Here is an 18779-nt window from a genome sequence, read left to right on the forward strand (position 1 = left end):
GGGTAGGGGTTTGGGGAGAGGGGAAAGAGAAGGGGTAGGGGTTTGGGGAGAGGGGAAAGAGAAGGGGTAGGGGTTTGGGGAGAGGGGAAAGAGAAGGGGTAGGGGTTTGGGGAGAGGGGAAAGAGAAGGGGTAGGGGTTTGGGGAGGGGAAAGAGACGGGGTAGGGGTTTGGGGAGAGGGAAAAGAAGGGATAGGGGTTTGGGGAGGGGAAAGGGAGGGAAGGGGTTGGGGGAGAGGAGAAAGGGAGGGGTAGGGGTTTGGGGAGAGGAAAAAGAAGGGATAGGGGTTTAGGGAGGGAAGGGGTTGGGAGAGAGGAAAAAGGGAGGGAAGGGGCAGGGCTTTGGGGAGGGGAAAAGGGGAGGGAAGAGGCTGGGCTTGTGGCGGAAGTCCGTCCCATCCGCGCTGGAGGGCAGGGCAGGGCCCCGGGGCCCGGCGACCGCCCAGGTGAGTTGGTGGCTCCTCCGGCTTCGTGAGGCCCCGCGGGGCCACCTCGCTCCCTCCCTCCCTCCCTCCCACCGTCCCACCCATCTCTGCGCTCTCCGTCTCCTCGGGGCCTTTTACCCCGCCTTCCCCGACCCCCCCCCCCCCCCAAATAAGGCAGGGAAGCCGGCCCCCAGCTCTGTTCCGCTGGGCTCCCCTAAGCACACGGCCGGCGCTCAATAAGCACCAAGGCTTGATTGGAATAACGGGGAGCAGGCCGGGCCCGCGCGCGGCCCTCCCAAGAGAACAGCTGGGACATCACCTAACCCCGGAAATGGGAATGGAGCCTGGGAAGTTCCAAGGGGGCACAACTTACGATCGATTGCCCCACTCCTTCCCCTAAATCCTGCAGGCTGGGGATAATAATAGCAATAATTATACTTTTTGTTAAGCGCTTACTATGCGCTAAGCACTATTCTAAGCGCCGGGGTAGGTACAAGGTGATGAGGTTGTCCCACGGGGGGCTCACAGTCTTCATCCCCATTTTGCAGATGAGGGAACTGAGGCACCGGGAAGTCACACCGTCGCCCACCACTGACCCCACCCCTCCCAGAGCCCCCGCTACATTTCCTTTCTGTCCCTTAAAGTGGGGGCCGGGGCCAGGAGTTATGGAGGGGAATTCCCCAAAGTGGAGTCCAGACAGTCACTTCAGTTTTTCCTCTTTCTCTTTCTCTTCCTCCTTTTCCTCTTCCTCTCACTCGACCTCCTTCTCCCCCTCCTTTCCTCCCTGTGCAGGGTGGCAGTGGAGAACAAGGCCCAGAGAAGCGAAGTGACCTGCCCAAAGTCACACAGCAGATGAGTGGCGGAGTCCGGATTAGAACCCACAACCTCTGACTCCCAAGCCCGGGCTCTTTCCATTAAGCCACATAATAATAATAATTTCGGTATTTATTAAGCACTTACTGTGTGCCAGCACTGTTCCAAGCACTGGGGGAGATACCAGGTAATCAGGTTGTCCCACGTGGGGCTCAGTCTTAATCCCCATTTTCCAGATGAGGTAACTGAGGCCCAGAGAAGTGAAGTGACTTGCCCAAAGTGACACAGCTAGTAAGTGCCGGAGCCGGGATTAGAACACACAACCTCTGACTCCCAAGCCCGTTCTCTTTCCACTGAGCCATGCTGCTTCTCTATAATGGGGGTATTTCTTAAGCACTTACTATGTGCCAAGCAATCAATCGTATTTATTGAGCGCTTACTGTGTGCAGAGCACTGGACTAAGCGCTTGAGAAGTACAAGTTGGCAACATAAGCACTGTTCTAAGCGCTGTGGGAGATACAGGTTTATCAGGCTGTCCCACATGGGGCTCACAATCTTAATCCCCATTTTACAGTTGAGGCAACTGAGGCACAGAGAATAATAAGCGCTTACTAGGTGCAAAGCACTGTTCTAAGCAGTGGGGAGGTTACGAGGTGATCAGGTTGTCCCATGTGGGGGCTCACAGTCTTCATCCCCATTTTACACATGAGGGAACTGAGGCCCAGAGAAGTGAAGTGTAACTTGCCCAAAGTCCCACAGCTGAGAAGTGGAGGAGCGGGATTAGAACTCAGGACCTCTGACTCCCAAGCCCGGGCTCTTTCCACTGAGCCACGGTGCTTCTCTGGACCCACTGCCCGGGTGAGTTGGGTAGGGACTGTCTCTATGTGTTGCCAACTTGGACTTCCCAAGCGCTTAGTACAGTGCTCTGCACACAGTAAGCGCTCAATAAATACGATTGATGATAGGGGCAGGGGGGAGCAAGGGTAATGTCCTCTCTCTCCCTGCAGGAGACATGGCACTGTGGAGGGCCTACCAGCAAGCCCTGGCCTCTCACCCCTGGAAGGTGCAGGTCCTGACCGCTGGTGAGTGAACCTCAGATCCTGAGCCCCCCGAGGCGAGCGGCCCTGCCTCCCTCCCTCCTCCCGGCCTCGGGTTTCGGGGTTAACCATAATAATTACGGCATTTGGTAAGCGTCTACTACGTGCCAAGCGCTGGGGGAGATACGAGGTAATCAGGTTGTCCCACGTGGGGCTCGCCGTCTCAATCCCCGTTTTACAGATGAGGGAACTGAGGCACAGAGAAGTCAAGTGGCTTGCCCAAAGTCACACAGCAAACAAGTGGCGGTGGCGGGGTTAGAACCCACATCCTTGGACTCCCAAGCCCGGGCTCTCTCCACTGAGCCACGCTGCTTAGCCTAGAACACCACGGGCCAGAGGTTACTGGTTCTCTGCAGGTTGTGGGGCGGCTGTAAGCTCGTTGTGGGCAGGGAATGTGATTGTTTATCGTTGTATTGGACTCTCCCAAGCGCGCAGTCCAGTACAGCACTCAGTGTAAGCGCTCAGTAAATACAATTGAATGAATGCTTCTCACTGACTCTCGAAATTCCCGTTAGCCTCAGGAACCAGGTTATGGCTTCCCTGGAGCCACCGGAGAAGCAGTATGGCCTAGTGGAGAGAGCCCAGGCCTAGAAGGATCTGGGATCTAGTCCCGGCTCTTCCAGTTGCTAATGGTGTCACCTCTCTACTCTGTGCCTCAGCTTCCTCAACTGTAAAATGGGGATACCCATTCTCCCTCCCACTTTTATACGATATTTGTTAGGCACTTACTGTGTGTCAAATGCCGTTCTAAGCGCTGGCGTAGGCGTAGGCCAATTAGGTCGGACCCAATCCCTGCCCCGTGTGGGGCTCACAGTCTAAATAGGAGGGAGAACGGGTATTGAATCCCCATTTTACGGTTGGGGAGACTGAGGCACAGAGCAGTTCAGTGACTTGTCAGATCAGTCAATCAATCAATCGTATTTATTGAGCGCTTACTATGTGCAGAGCACTGTGCTAAGCGCTTGGGAAGTACAAATTGGCATCACATAGAGACAGTCCCTACCCAACAGTGGGCTCACAGTCTAAAAGGGGGAGACAGAGAACAGAACCAAACATACCAACAAAATAAAATAAGTAGGATAGAAATGTACAAGTAAAATAAATAAATGAATAAATAAATAGAGTCAGATGTCACACAACAAGCTGGGATTAGACTGTGAGCCCCATGTGGGACAACCTAATCACCTAGTAAACTCCCCAGCGCTTAGAACAGTGCTTTGCACAAAGTAAGCGCTTAATAAATGCCATTATTATTATTATTATTAGAACCCAGGTCTTCTGACTGCCAAGCCCTTGTTCTTTCCAATAGGCCACACTACTTACTCTGCAAGACCCATGTGGGACAGGGACTTGTCCAACCTAATGAACGTGTACCTTCCCCAGCGCTTAGAACAGTGTTTAACACATAGCGAACGCTTAAATACCTTTAAAAAAAAAGCGAGGCTCTTCTTGGGGCCCAGAGTGCAAGTGTGGAGGGGCCACCAGACGCGGTCCCCAGCCCCTGTAGCTCTCCGTCACAACCCCAGCTCTCCGATGTCCTCAGGGCCAGCGTACTTGGGTTGAATTGATGGGCCCCGCGTCTCGAAGATGGCAGAGCTCAAGTCCGGCGCTAAGCCTTCTCTCCCGTTGCCCCACCTCCCCTCCCTTGGGCTTCTGTCCAGTCTGCTCCGACCTGCCCTCCCCATGCCCCGTCCTTAGCGCCCATTCCCGCCCGCGCGCGTGATGACTCACCTGAGCTGTGTGCGCGGTGACTCATGCCGGCTTGCGTGGCCATGATGGGAACTGACACGCTGGGCTCGATGCCCACCACTCTATTTGCCCAGGGCTGGCAGCTGCGGGGAGACCCCATCTTGCCCCCGGGAAGAGGAGAGTAGGCGTGGATCTTCCTCGCTCCCCCCCAGCTCTCCGACCTATAACGGGGCCGGGGCTGCCAGAGGTTCAGCAGAGGGGCAACGGGTGGCTCTCTACTTCCGTCCTCATAGAAGCCCCTCGGCCAGGTGAATATTCCGAGGTGAATTTTGCTTCCTCCTCCCATGCCCAAAGCCTCGGCCCGGATCTGAATTAGTCCTGTGGGTTCTGGACCCCTGGGAGCGAATGGACGGGCCAAGTAGAATCACTTGGAGGATCGAGTTCCACCCGCAGGCCCTGAAATAGATGGAGTTGAACAGCTGGTTGAGTTTCTGGGCATTGGCCTTGTTCCTCGGTGGTCAGAACCAGACCCCAGACGAGGGCGGCCCAAACCCCTGAAACCAACCCCATCTCCCAGAGCTCTTCGGGTCCGGCGGGGAGACCCCGGACCACTGCAGGCCTCCGGGGGCCTCTGACGACAACGGGGCACCCTCCCAAGGCTTGCCTTCATTCAGATTTGAGCCCGTGGGGTTCGGCCAGAGCCAGAGCAGCTTTGGACGCGGAATGAGTCGAACTGTGACTCGTTACAATTGTCTCTGCCAGGGATCCAGCGGGAAGATGGGCTGGGAGGAATCCCGGCCGAGTCGGGGGGACCATCCCCAGCCTGCCCCCAGCAGGCCCCTGGAATTCTAGGAGACCCTTCCCCTCTCCCCCCTTCCCTATTCTGGATCTGGAGGACATTCTGAACCTCCTTCCTAACTCTTAACTCCTTTTCTCCCTGGGCACTACTTTCCTGTGACTTACCTCCCCCGGGGCATTCTGCCAAGTCAAGCCCCCACTCCCAACAAGCGTTTAATCTCCTAAGAGGCCTCTGGGGAGGGGGTGGAGGAGGAGGAGGAAGAGGAGGAGGAAGCAGGGTGAGTCGGCAGCACGGTTGGCCCCGATCCGGCTGGCAGTGTCTGGCATCACCCTCCCGCCGAGGGCTCTGGCTGCTCAAGGACACAGACCCTCCTCCCAGCCCCAGCCTCCCCCCGCCTTTGGGAAGACCCCTTCCTGTCTCTCCCACCCAACGGATCGGCATCCCATACGCTGCCCTCACTGGACTGGGTGGGGAAGGTGTTGGGGCCCGAGGGTGGGGAAAAGGAGCAGTATTAATCCCCAGTCACCTGCCGGGCCACCCTGGCCCCAGGTAGGGCCGAGTCTCATGACAGAGGAAAATCCTGGGCTTGGTTTCCCCATTGCCTTCCCCGCCGAGGCCTTCCCTTCTCCCCCCCCCCGGTCGCTACCGTCCTCGTCCTGACCCTGCCAAAGAGTGATGGCAGGAGAGAAACTGGCCCTGAGCCAGCAGGATGACGCCATCGCTTGCATTTTCTCTCTGCCCTCAGGGCCCTGTGCCCAACATGGCTCAGGGGCTTCTCTGCCGCGTGGTCCCGGAGCCCTTCGCTCCTTCCCTCCCCTACCCCGGCCTAGCAGCTCCTCAGCACTAGACCTTCCCGACGGAGATGCTCCAGACGTTTGGGTAGAAAGGCCAACTCCTTTGGGCCTTTGGAAGGGGTTGGGGGGCCACTGTTGGCCCAGAGGCATTTTTTCCTTCCCCCTTCTGCCTGCCTGAGGGCTAAAATTTGCCCCGGTGCGTCAGGGCGGAGCAGGCACACTGGTGTGGGGCAGCGGTGCTTCACATAAATCCATTTTCAAGGCAAACAACTCCGTAAACCGTGCCTCTCTCCACCTCCCAGGGGCTAGTTCTCCTACGGTCCAAACCTGGAGGAGAAATTCCAGGCCTTAAGAACGCAAACAATCCCATCCCTGGCTGGGCCAGACCTCCTGTGGCAACAGGATGCTTGAAGGTCCAGTGGGGCGGCTGCCCTTCTTGTCAATCGATAATGGTATTTATTGAGCGCTCGCTGCGTGTCGAGCCCTGTACTAAGAGCTTTGGAGAGCACAATGTAGGAGTTGATAGACATGTTCCCTGCACGTAACTAATTTACAATCTAGACAGGGAGTTTACACGGGGCCTAATGGCTTCGGGTGTGCCCTCGCCCCTTTCCTCTGGGAAGCCATTTCGGACCACTCATCCACAGACTTTTCTAGAACCGACCGACGTTTTCAGCTGCACAACGAAGGGCAGAAGGAGTCCGCTTCAAGCCGGAGTATTCCTGGGTGGCCTGGCCCAGTCCTCGGATCACCGCAGGGGCAGCCGCAGGTCAGCCCCAGGCCGGAGGGCCTCTATCCAGAAGGCAGACCGTTGTGGAGTGAACACACAATGTGGAATCTCCTCTAGCGGGGCCTTGGGTTCCCAACAGAGCTTGATATCTGCATCCGAATCATACGGAACCCCGTCTCCTGGAGTTCTCGGGTGCTGATGATTCACTCACGTCCCTGGCTCCACCCTGGATTGGATGGCCCCTGAAGGGAGAGGTTGGGATTGGCAAGGAGGACCCTGGGGACTTATCACCACCCACGCCCAGAAGTCACAGCTCTGACGCCCATGGTATCCCACCCACCCTGGGGCCCCAGTATTGTCTACATCACTGAAATGCTCGCTGAAGCAGATACACAAACTTGTCTTTGCCTGAGCTCACCCGGATCCCTCAATCCGAAGTATATCGTGCAATCAGATCAGACACGGTCCTTGTCCCCCATGGGGCTCCCAGTCTAAAGGGGAAGGGGAAACAGGCCTTGAATCCCCATTTTACCGATGAGGAAACCGAGGCATGGAGAAGTGAAGCCACTTGCCCAAAGTCACACAGCAGGCAAATAAATGGCGGAGTCGGTATTAGAACCCAGGTTCCCCTGGCTCCTGGGTCAGAGCGGGTTCCCCTAGGCCATGCTGCTTCTTGAGGATCGATTGTTTTTATGGGGCAGTGGTGGATTGGAGGTGGGGAGATTATAAACGGGGGAAGCCTTGGAGGAGAGGTGGTTTCAGAAAAGTGTTGAAGATAGGGAGAGCTGTGGCCTGGGTCAAGAGGGGGGGATTGGTGAGGTGAGAAGAGGCCCAGTGAATAGGTTGGCTGCTTTACAGAGAGGGCTCTTTCACGGGAGGATGGCCCTTGTTGACTGCCTACCAAGAGGGCTCTTTCATGGGAGGATGGCCCCAGGACCTGGGGCTCTCATCCCTAATTTCCTTCAGTCTCTATCCTCTCCAGTGTTCCCTATTTTCAAAGCCCTAATCCCTGCTCCCTGCAGGCTACTGATTGCCTCTTTCATCCCCCTGAGCCTTGGGAATGAAGCTGACAGACTTCACAGAGCAGCAGAGGCCCCAGTGACCTATCCAGCGCAGCACTATGAGAGAGGCTGGGCTTTGGGCTGGGCTATGCACAAGACTTCGGAGCCCTGGCCTTCCCGGGATTCCCAGGAGAAAGAACTATTCCTCTGAGAGATGATCCACTCTCCTCAACTCTGCTACCAACCCCAAGGTGGCCCTTTACCCCAGTTTTGCGATCATCACCACCACCATTTTAGAACCCTTTTTTATGGCATTTGTTAAGCGCTTACTATGTGTCCGACACTGTTCTAAGTGCTGGGGTAGGTTCAGGCAATTAGGTCAGATGCAGTCCCTGTCCCACATGGGGCTCACAGTAGGGGAAAGGACGGGTATTGAATCCCCATTTTACAGTTGAGGAAACTGAAGCACAGAGCAGTTCGGTGACTTGCCCAAGCTCACCCAGCAAGCAATTGGCAGACCCGGTTCTCTGGTTTGCAGGCCCACGTTCTTCCCATTAGGCTGCACCGCTTCTCCGGTGGCTACTTGGTACATGCTTTAATTACCGCTTCTGAGAGTGAGACATAGGCTGGGCTGTCTGGGAAAGAAAAGGTCTCTGCCCAAGGGGGTGTAGCATCAATGATCGCTCTCGGGCCCTCCAGCCCAGTTTCTGCCAACTTAACTGACGCCGGACACGGGCTTTGGCTGCCCAGGGCCCGAGCGTGGAGCCGGGGTGAGGACACAGAGCAAACTGCACGTCAGAACCAGCCGGATGGCCCGTTTTGGGTGGGCAAGGACCGTGTTTATCCGGCTCTGATTAAGGTTTGTCTGCAGGGCATCGGGACGGTGGGTGACAGGGGGCACGGATTGTTTTGTCTCATTGCTCAGGAAGGAGGGCCGAATTTCGGGTCAGCAGGCCAGAATCCACCCGTTCGCGTGTTTGTGCAGATGCGTGTGCGCTGGGGAGAAGATGAGAACCTCACACACCTTATGGGTGGTCAGTAAATATTGACAGCGATGTCTGGCGCTGTCAGTGACTGTTTAGAGCTTGTATCATTTCCTGGGGGGCAGGGAGGATCGAGCAAGACCCTCTAGCCCCCACTGTCTCATTACTCTGGTCCTCGCTTTGGAAAGGCCCCCCAAGGGCCCCATGGTCAACTCATGAATCATGATAGCCTTTCTTTTCCAGGCGGCAACTTCCCTGGCATCCCAAAGGTGTGACTGTCTTCACTCAATTCATTCTCTGCCTCATTAAATAGCGACCCTCATATCTTTTCAACTCAGGACACATGTATCAGTTGTTTTCCTTTACTGTTGACGGTTGTTTACCACTTACATACAGGTAACTCTTACTCTCTCTAGAGCTTTGGCCGTGAGGGTGACAGGAAGAATAACAAATTTCCCAAAGTGCAGCCGGGCACAAATGAACCCTCCTAGGTAGGAAGGCTCACTGAATCATAATAATGGCATTTATTAAGCGCTTACTTTGTGCAAAGCACTGCTCTAAGCGCTGGGGAGGTTACAAGGTGATCAGGTTGTCCCACGGGGGGCTCACAGTCTTCATCCCCATTTTACAGATGAGGTAACTGAGGCCCAGAGAAGTTAGGTGACTTGCCCCACAGTCGCACAGCTGATAAGTGGCGGAGCCGGGATTTGAACCCATGACCTCTGACTCCAAAGCCCGGGCTCTTTCCACTGAGCCATGCTGCTTCTCACTGAACCAACTGGGTGGACCAGAGGGACAAGCAGCCACCAAATCCTGCCCTTTTTTAAAAAAATATAGCATTTATTAAGCGCTTACTATGTGCAAAGCACTGTTCTAAGCGCTGGGGAGGTTACAAGGTGATCAGGTTGTCCCATGGGGGGCTCCCAGTCTTCATCCCCATTTGACAGATGAGGGAACTGAGGCCCAGAGAAGTGACTTGCCTAAAGTCACACAGCTAACAAGTGGCGGAGCCAGGATTTGAACCCATGACCTCTGACTCCAAAGCCCGGGCTCTTTCCGCTGAGCCACGGTGCTTCTCTTAAGCCTTTCTCCCCTCCCCTCCCCTCTTCTGACCCCAGGCAGGCTATTACAACTCAAGGATGTAGTCGCCTGGACTAGAAGCTCCAAATGGCCCTCTGGAGGGTTAAGAAGACGGACTGTGAGGTGGCCCTGGGGAAATTCATTCAATCGCATTTATTGAGCGCTTACTGTGTGCAGAGCTCTGTACTAAGCGCTTGGGAAGTACAAGTTGGCAACATATAGAGACGGTCCCTACCCAACAGCAGGCTACAGTCTAGAAGGGGGAGACATACAACAAAACCAAACATATTAACAAAATAAAATAAGTAGAATAAATATGTACAAGTAAAATAAATCAATAAATAGAGTAATAAATACGTACAAACATATATACAGGTGCTGTGGGGAAGGGAAGGAGGTAAGATGGGGGGATGGAGAGGGAGAGGAAGGAGAGGGCTCAGTCTGGGAAGGCCTCCTGGAGGAGGTGAGCTCTCAGTAGAGCCTTGAAGGGAGGAATAGAGCTAGCTTGGCAGACGGGCAGAGGGAGGGCATTCCAGGCCCGGGGGATGATGTGGGCCGGAGGTCGACGGCGGGACAGGCGAGAACGAGGTACGGGGAGGAGATTAGTGGCGGAGGAGCGGAGGGTGCGGGCTGGGCTGGAGAAGGAGAGAAGGGAGGTGAGGTAGGAGGGGGCCAGGGGATGGACAGCCTTGAAGCCCAGGGTGAGGAGTTTCTGCCTGATGTGTAGGTTGATTGGTAGCCACTGGAGATTTTTGAGGAGGGGAGTAACGTGCCCAGAGCGTTTCTGGACAAAGACAATCCGGGCAGCGGCGTGAAGTACGGATTGAAGTGGGGAGAGAAATGGGGACAGACCACAAGAAGTCCCCTTACTCCAAGGCCGGGGAGAAGGGTAGGTGTATAAATCAGGCTACCAGGGAAATCTCATCAGGAGGTCAGTCTTCTCTGGTACCAGGGAGCCTCCAGCCACGGGTCAGGAATGGGGAGGCCCAGAAAGCCTTAAAAGGAACATCATGAAGTTCATTTCCAGTGAATAACTGATCCCCTCCAGGATAAAGTTTGCTGCTGCGGCTGAGGTAACCTGGGGCCAGTCAGTTATCTTCCTAACAAAGAAGCTGATGGTCTGAGGAGATAATCTCTTCCCCTCACGTTTATTCTTCTCCCTGACCCTGTACCAAAGCACTTGAGAGCCTCAAAGGCAAAAATCAAATCCAGCAGTCCTGTTTTCTCAGCAGCCTTACCGGCTTGTGAGTCTTACTAGTCCCCTGAAGGCTGCCATTTCTCTTTCCAACTTCTGCCTTCAGCTCTGAAGGACTGCCTTCTGTCCCTGGAGGGGTCAGAGGGAATTTTTTTTTCCAGGTGAGTGTTAGGTGCTGCAGGGTTTCTTCTCCCTCTTGGTAAACAGACCTCAGGTGGCCAGGAGAGTAAAAAGGCCCTCAGCCTACACTTAGGTTAGGTCAAGTTGTCATTCCTGAAAGACCAAACCCAGGTCTCAGCTACCGTGTGAGGGAAGGAGTTTGTTGGAGTCTTTAGTAATAATAATCATAATGGTATTTATTAAGTGCTTCTGTGCCCCAGGAACCGTACTAAGGGCTGAGGTGGATACGAGAAAATTGAGTGGGACACAATTCCTGTCCCCATGTGGGGCTCAGAGTCTCAATCCCCATTTTACAGAAGAGGTAACTGAGGCACAGAAGAGTGAAATCCCTGTCCACACGTTTGGTTTTGTTGTCCGTCTCCCCCTTCGAGACCGTGAGCCCGCTGTTGGGTAGGGACCGTCTCTATATGTTGCCAACTTGTATCAATCAATCAGTCAATCAATGAATCATATTTATTGAGTGCTTACTGTGTGCAGAGTGCTGTACTAAGCGCTTGGGAAGTACAAGTTGGCAACATATAGAGACAGTCCCTACCCAACAGTGGGCTCACAGTCTAAAAGGGGGACTTGTACTTCCCAAGCGCTTAGTACAGTGGCTCTGCACACAGTAAGCACTCAATAAATATGATTGAATGAATGAATGAATGAAATGACTTGCCCAAGGTCACACAGCAGACACTGGCAGAGCCGGGATCAGAACTCATGACCGCCTGACTCCTGGGCCCATAACAAACCACTGAAACACTTTTTACACAGTGGAGGTTATATGGAATTGGTGACTTCCAAAAAGCGTTCGGACCAAAAGTGTTGACATTTTCGAGAAGGTTTGGATAACTGTGTGGATGGAGGGACCATATATGTTATTAGAAGAATCTCTAGGGGTGTCCAAAGGCTCAAGTTTAAAATAGATCCATGGATGAGAAGTCTGTAGGGGTTGTTAGAAGGAAAAGTTGCAGATGTCAGGTGGCCAGTCAGTTGTGTTTTTTGAGCACTTACTGTGCGCAGAGCACTGTGAATCTTTAACCATTAGGCTGGATATCTCAGAGGGTAAGGATCTTTTGGCGCCACTTTTCAAGACAGAATACCGTTTAGCTGGATTGTTGGGCTGGTCAGGAGTGGCTGAGTAATAATTATGTATTAAGCGCTTACTATGTGCCAAGCACTATACTAAACACTGGGGTGGAGAAGCAGAGTGGCTCAATGGAAAGAGCACGGGCTTGGGAGTCAGAGGTCATGGGTTCAAATTATGGCTCTGCCAATAGTCAGCTGTGTGACTTCGGGCAAGTCACTTAACTTCTCTGGGCCTCAGTTACCTCATCTGGAAAATGGGGATGAAGACTGTGAGACCCATGTGGGGCAACCTGATCACTGTGTATCCTCCCCAGCGCTTAGAACAGTGCTTTTCACATAGTAAGCGCTTAACAAATGCCATTATTATTATTATTATATAAGGTAGATAATAATAATAATGTTGGCATTTGTTAAGCGCTTACTATGTGCAAAGCACCGTTCTAAGCACTGGGGGGGAATACATGGTGATCAGGTCAGATCCTGTCCCTGCCCGACATGGGACTGATAGTCTAAGAGGGAGGGGGAGAGAGAACGGGTATTTCACCCCCACTGTACAAGTGAGGAAATTGAGTCAGAGAAGTGAAGCAACTTCCCCGAGGTTACACAGCCCCTAAGTGGCAAGGCTGGGATTAGAATCCAGGTCCTCTGACTCCCAGGGCTGCGGTCTTCCCATTGGACCACACTGCTTCTCCAGTCGGTATCCAGCGCTTAGAACAGTGCTCTGCACATAGTAAGCACTTAATAAATGCCATCCTTATTATTATTCCTTGTGTTCTTGCGCACCGTCCCGGTTCTCTTCGATGAGTAACTTGGTGTATTTGTAGGAAACATTCTTCCCTCGCGTTCAGTCAGACTTCCTAGGGCTCTCCTGGAAGCCCCCTGACAGTGTCTCCTGCTCCCCCAGGGTCCCTGATGGGCGTGGGCGATGTCATCTCACAGCAGCTGGTGGAGAGGAGGGGTCTGCAGGACCACCAACTCTACCGGACGGCCACCATGGCTTTGCTGGGCTGTGGCTTTGTGGTAAGTCACTGTCGCGGGGGAATTGCGGTGGATGGGTTCGCCCCAATCTTGGGCTGGGGGCTTCTCCAGGCACTTAGTCCTCTCCGCTCCCTCCTTCCACCCTCCAATCCCCGACACCTGGCTCTTGTCTCCAAGCTTCCCCGCAGGAGCAGGGCAGTGTGGTCTGCCAACTGAGCTGGGTTTGCCCCGCAGGGTCCCGTGGTGGGTGGCTGGTACCGGGTCTTGGACGGCCTCGTCCCGGGAAATACCAAGGTGACCGCATTGAAGAAGATGTTGGTGGATCAGGTGAGCCGTGGGGAAGGCACAGTGGGGATGGGGAGCGCTGTGGAAGAAGGGGCACATCGATGGGGTGGATTCTGTTCTTCTGTGGGATAGTATGGGCAGGATGCCACAGTTTCACCCCCCGGGGCCGCTGAACTCTGACCTCAAACCTAATCTCCCTGTTTCCCCCTTTTTTTTTCCCCAGGGGGGCTTTGCCCCATGTTTCCTGGGCTGCTTCTTGCCTCTGGCAGGTGCACTCAGTGGCCTCTCGGTCCAAGACAACTGGGCCAAGCTGCAGCGGGTGAGGAAAGAGTGCGGGTGGGGTGGTTTGGAGGGCTAGAGGCCGGGCAGGTGGGAGCAAGGCTGGAGCAAGCAGATTGGCATCACCGACTGATTGGTTGATTAATTGATTGAGGCTAAACTCAAGGTTGGGGCTCAGAGGCGGAGCAGGTGGGGATGTGGATTGAGGATTATGGGAGACCCTCAGCACCATCTGGATTGGAGGAGGGAGAGGGTGGGGAGGAAGAGGAATGGGTGAAAAAAAAATCAGCTTTTCTTCCTCTTTCTCCAGGATTATACGGACGCCCTCATCACCAACTACTATGTAAGAGCTGGATCCCTCCCCCCCACACGAGGCTTTTCCTAGCAGTGCCCGCTCCAAAAGCGGGAGCCCCGGGAGGCATAATGGGAGCCATGGGGCTGGGCCAAGGATCTGGAGATAGCCACTGACTGCCCCGTGCATTTAGCTCCGTCCCCTGGGAGGCCGAATCGGTTCTGTGCCTGACCCGGGGCCTCAGCAACAGAGCAGGTTCCCCTGAGGGCTGGGATTAAAAACCAGGATGGCTCTAGATGGGATTGGGGAGCAGGTGTGGGGGACCGTGGATAGCGGCCCTATAGCATCTAGGACTCCGGGATGAAGGAAAGAGGAAGGGTGGGTTTGGGGAGGAGGCATTACTAGGACTTCTTAGGGGCTCCCTAAAGCCGAATACGGAGCTGGAGGGGCGGCAGGGAATGAGAAGTTAGATTGATTCGGGAAGGATCGACCTCATCACTGCCGTCTGAAATCTCTCTTGCAGATCTGGCCTGCTGTGCAGTTAGCCAACTTCTATTTCATCCCCCTCCACTACAGGTAAGGGAAAATCCCAGATGAGCTGTGGGAGGCAGGGTCTGGAAGAGGAGGGAGCCGGTGTCAGAGTGCTCTTAGCCCCAGGTTTGGGGTGCTGTTGTCGGCCCCGGGTGTAAGGGTGGTGATCTCAGCCCCGTGTTGGAGCGATGTTCTCAACCCCAGCGTCAGCCCCGCTCCCGTCCCAAGGCCCGGCCTCACATCGACTCGCCCAGAATCCCTTCTGGTCACCAGTCCGCCTATCCATCCTTATTCTGGCTCCTGAGGATGTCAACCATCATGCTTCCTACTCCCTCACAAGTACATGGACCTGTCCTTCTCCTCTTGAGCCCCCAATCTCCGTCGTGCTCGAGCCTAGGGTGGCTAGACGGACGGGCAGGAGTTTTCAACCTCTGTAGGAACTTCCCTTTCCCCCCTCTTTCCGGTCCCTCCTTCTCCCCCTCTTTCTTCCTTCCAACCTCCCTCATCTTGGCCTCCCCTCCTCACTCCTCCTCCCCCTTTCCATCCCGTTTCTCCCCTCCCTCAGATTGGCCGTCGTCCAGTGCGTGGCTGTCATCTGGAACTCCTACCTGTCCTGGAAGGCGCACCAGCCCTAAGCGGGCGGCCTGCCTCTCCTTCCCAAGAGCCGCAGGCCCCAGTCCTGTCCCCACCAGGCCGGCAGGACCTGAAATAAAAGACTTTTGGGGCCATCCACCCTACTTCCTCTCCTCCGTCCCTAGCGGTTGTCCTCCGGGACTAGGACTCCAACTTTGTGGCGTCCCCTACTTAGGTCAGGAGTCGAAAAGTGTGTCCTTCCTCTTCTACCACTCGACCCCCCGTTCCCAACCCCTCACCCTCGGAGCAATGGACGGGGGCCATCCCCCGTCGGAAGTGTAGAAGGAGGGTCGGAGGAGGAACCGAACTGGAAGAAAGGCTGTTGCTTCTGCGGGGGTGTCGCCTCTCCCTTGGCCCCCTGGAGCGAATCCAGCCGTCTCCTCGTCCCTCTTTTCGAGTGTGGCACTTGCCACGCTGGCTCTGGCGGCCTGGGGCCGTATCGTGCTTGCCGATTTGGCTCCGATGGGGCCATGGGGCCCAAGGCCCCGGGCCAAAGCCGCCTCGGCCCTAGGGACAGCTCCGGGCTTGCGACCAAGGGAGTGAGGGGGATGGGGAGGTCGGGGGGGAGATGCCTCCAGGAGGTGGTGGCTTCCCGTTCCTCCTGGGGGACTCCCGGTATTGTCCCGCCCGAGCCCGGATCCTCCTCGTCGGGAGAAGGCCCGGCCTGGCCGGCCAATAACCCTCGAAGGGGCGGGGGGTGGGGGTGGAAGAAGCGGCCGCATCTCCCTGGGGCTCCCTGGGTCCGGGACCAAGGAGCTCCGTGCCAGGGCCCCGAGTTCATCTACAATCCGTGCATGTCCTTCGCTGACGTCAATCGGAGCGGCCCCGGCTCTATATAAGCCGGGCTGCAGCCCCGGGACGGTCCCCGCGCTCCCGAGGCGGCTGTGGCTCAGGGACAGCCCCGAAGCTGCTGGCGGCCCGCCCCAAAACGCGCCCGCACCCCCCGGTGAGTGGCTCCCGGGCCCGGTTCCGTGCCCCCCCGCTCAGCTGGCCCTGCGCCCTGCCCTCCGCGCTCCATGCCCTTTTCCTGCGCTCCACTCTCTGCGCCCTGCCCTCCACGCTCTTCTTCCTGCGCTCCGCGCCCTGCCCTCTGCGCTTCATGCTCTTTTTCCTGCGCTCCACTCTCTGCGCCCTGCCCTCCACGCTCTTCTCCCTGCGCTCTGCCTCCTGCGCTCCGCGCCCTTCTCCTTGCGCTCCGCCCCCTTCTCCCTGCGCCCTGCGCTCCGCCCCCTTCTCCTTGCACTCTGAGTCCTGCGCTCCACGTCCTGCTCCTTGCACTCTGAGTTCTGCGCTCCGCGCCCTGCACCCTGCACTCCGCCCCCTTCTCCCTGGGCCCTGTACCCTGCGCTCCGCGCCCTTCTCCCTGCGCCCCGCACCCAGCGCTCCGCGCCCTTCTCCCTGCGCTCTGAGTCCTGCGCTCGGCACCCTGCGGTCTACGTCCTGCTCCCTGCGCTCCGCGCCCTTCTCCTTGCACTGAGTCCAGCGCTCCGCGCCCTTCTCCTTGCACTCTGAGTCCAGCGCTCCGCGCCCTTCTCCTTGCACTCTGAGTCCAGCGCTCCGCGCCCTTCTCCTTGCACTCTGAGTCCAGCGCTCCGCGCCCTTCTCCCTGCGCCCTGCTCCCTGCGCTCCACGCCCTTCTCCCTGCCCCCTGCCCCCTGCGCTCTGCGCTCTTCTCCCTGCGCCCTGCGCTCCGCGCCCTTCTCCCTGCACTCCGAGTCCTGTGCTCCGCGCCCTGCACCTGCGCTCCGCGCTCTTCTCCCTGCGCTCCGCGCCCTTCCCCTGCGCCCTGCACCCTGCGGTCTAGGTCCTGCTCCCTGCGCTCCGCGCCTTTTTCCTTGCACTCTGCGTCCTGTGCTCCGTGCCCTTTTCCTTGCACTCTGCGTCCTGCGCTCTGCGCCCTTCTCCTTGCGCTCTGAGTCCTGCGCTCCGCGCCCTTCTCCCTGCGCTCCGCGCCCTGCACCCTGCGGTCTACGTCCTGCTCCCTGCGCTCCGCGCCCTTCTCCTTGCACTCTGAGCCTTGCGCTCCGCGCCCTTCTCCTTGCACTCTGAGGAGTCCAGCGCTCCGCGCCCTTCTCCTTGCACTCTGAGTCCTGCGCTCCACGCCCTGCACCCTGCGCTCCGCTCCCTTCTCCCTGCGCTCTGAGTCCTGCGCTCCGCGCCCTACACCCTGCGCTCTGCGTCCTGCTCCCTGCGCTCCGCGCCCTTCTCCTTGCACTCTGAGTCCTGCGCTACGCGTCCTGCTCCCTGCGCTCCACCCCCTTCTCCCTGCTCCCCGCGCTCCGCGCCTTCTCCCTGCCCCCTGCCCTCCGCGCCCTTCTCCCTGCCCCCTGCGCTCCGCGCCCTTCTCCCTACACTCTTCTCCTTGCACTCTGAGTCCTGCGCTCCGCCTCTTCTCCCTGCGCCCTTCTCCCTACGCTCTGCATCCTGCGCTCCTTGCCCTTCTCCTTGCCCTCTGAGCCTTGCGCTCTGCCCCCTGCGCTCCGCGCTCTTCTCCCTGCGCCCTGCGCTGTGCGTCCTGCCTTAGGCTCCGCGCGCTCCCTTCTCCTGGCGCCCCGCTCCCTGCGCCCTTTCCCCGGGCCAGCGGTCCTGGCGTGGGGCGGGGGTGGGCGAGGGAGGGGAGCGGGGCCCGGGCCTGGCGGCGCCCGTGGGGCTGATGGGCCGTCCCGTCCCGTCCCGTCCCGTCCCGTCCCGTCCCGTCCCGTCCCGTCCCGCGGTGCAGGTCCGTGCCCCGTGCGGCGGCGGCGGCGGCCTCGGCGGCTTCGGCTTCGGCTTCGGCATGAGGCGGGTGTGGCACCCGGCGCTGTGGACGGCGCTCCTGCTGCTCCTGGCCCAGCTGCGGCCCGGGAGCGGCCGCGGGCCCCCGGCCCGGCCCCCGCGGGGGCCGGCGGCCCGGCCGGCCGGCGGGGCCCGGGGCCTCCGCCTCCTCCTGCTGCTCCTCCCGCTCCGGCTGGCCGAGCGGCCCGCGGCCCCGGAGGCCTTCCTGGAGGCCGGCGGCCAGCCGGGCCTGGGGCCGGAGCGGCCGAAGCGGGGCGAGCCGCCGCTGTCCATCGACCTGACCTTCCACCTGCTGCGGACCTTGTTGGAGCTGGCGCGGACCCAGAGCCAGCGGGAGCGAGCCGAGCAGAACCGCCTCATCTTCGACACCGTGGGAAAGTGAGGGGCCGGACCCCCGGACCCCCGGACCCCGAGGACCGGACCCCGAGGACCCTTTCGACTTTCGAATTAAAGCGACGATGGAGAGGCCGCGGCTCCCGCGTCGCTGCGGGAGACAGAGACTAGCGCTGGGCGCACGCTGGCCGCGGAATCGCGACAATAATAACGATAATAACGATGGTAATTGTTAAGTGCCTACTATGTGCCAAGCGCTGGTCTAGCGCCGGGGTGCGGGGGGAGGCAAGGTGATCAGGCTATCCCACGCGGGGCTCACAGCCTTCACCCCCATTTGACAGACGAGGTCACCGAGGCCCAGAGAAGCGACTCGCCCAAAGTCACCCAGCTGACAAGCGGCGGAGGCGGGATTAGAACCCACGACCTCTGACCCCCCCAAGCCCAGGCTCCTGCCACTGAGCCGGTAAAGATCATCAGGGTATTCGCCGTGCGCTTAGCACTCTTCTAAGCGCTGGGGTAGATGCGAGGTCGTCAGGTTCGTTCGGTCGTATTTATTCAAGCGCTTAGTCCAGTGCTCTGCACCCAGTAAGCGCTCAATAAATACGATTCGATGAATGAATCAGATTGCCCCCAGTGGGGCTCCCAGGCTTAATCCTCATTCCCCAGAGGAGGTCACCGAGGCCCAGAGAAGTGAAGTGACTTGGCCAAGGTCACCCAGCAGACAAGTGGCGGAGCCGGGATTAGAACCCTCATCCTCTGACTCGCAAGCCCAGGTTCTTGCCCTTAGGCCCTGCTGCTCCTTATTATAGCTACAGGTC

At 57.6% G+C, this 18779-nt stretch overlaps 2 protein-coding genes across 11 annotated transcripts; both read left to right on the plus strand.

The window, feature by feature from the left end:
* Positions 1 to 409: 409 nt before the first annotated feature.
* On the plus strand, positions 410 to 14948 carry MPV17 (mitochondrial inner membrane protein MPV17). 10 transcript variants are annotated; one of them, XM_038751244.1, is made up of 10 exons: positions 410 to 444; positions 2244 to 2318; positions 4157 to 4330; positions 6273 to 6384; positions 12760 to 12875; positions 13068 to 13160; positions 13342 to 13437; positions 13708 to 13740; positions 14213 to 14265; positions 14786 to 14948. In XM_038751244.1, the coding sequence occupies exons 2-10, from the start codon at positions 2249 to 2251 to the stop codon at positions 14930 to 14932; spliced, it is 894 nt and encodes a 297-aa protein (XP_038607172.1). In that variant the 5' UTR covers positions 410 to 444; positions 2244 to 2248; the 3' UTR covers positions 14933 to 14948. The 10 variants fall into 10 exon arrangements, with proteins under 10 accessions (XP_038607172.1, XP_038607174.1, XP_038607179.1 ...); XM_038751243.1 differs by lacking the exon at positions 410 to 444 and adding an exon at positions 1389 to 1423; XM_038751246.1 differs by lacking the exon at positions 4157 to 4330.
* A 2681-nt stretch (positions 14949 to 17629) lies between these two features.
* UCN (urocortin) lies at positions 17630 to 18186 on the plus strand. The gene has a single exon (XM_038751259.1). It carries the CDS (start codon positions 17630 to 17632, stop codon positions 18008 to 18010), a length of 381 nt encoding a protein of 126 aa, XP_038607187.1. The 3' UTR covers positions 18011 to 18186.
* The last annotated feature ends 593 nt before the right edge of the window (positions 18187 to 18779 follow it).

Source organism: Tachyglossus aculeatus, chromosome 9, assembly GCF_015852505.1.
Source record: "Tachyglossus aculeatus isolate mTacAcu1 chromosome 9, mTacAcu1.pri, whole genome shotgun sequence".
Taxonomy (NCBI): domain Eukaryota; kingdom Metazoa; phylum Chordata; class Mammalia; order Monotremata; family Tachyglossidae; genus Tachyglossus; species Tachyglossus aculeatus.

Coding starts and splice junctions, on each gene's coding strand:
- MPV17 (XM_038751244.1), top strand. CDS start 2,249: ATGGCACTGTGGAGGGCCTACCAGCAAGCCCTGGCCTCTCACCCCTGG. Junction 2,319..4,156: donor GGTGCAGGTCCTGACCGCTG/GTGAGTGAACCT, acceptor CTATTTGCCCAG/GGCTGGCAGCTGCGGGGAGA. Junction 14,266..14,785: donor TTCATCCCCCTCCACTACAG/GTAAGGGAAAAT, acceptor CCCCTCCCTCAG/ATTGGCCGTCGTCCAGTGCG.
- UCN (XM_038751259.1), top strand. CDS start 17,630: ATGAGGCGGGTGTGGCACCCGGCGCTGTGGACGGCGCTCCTGCTGCTC.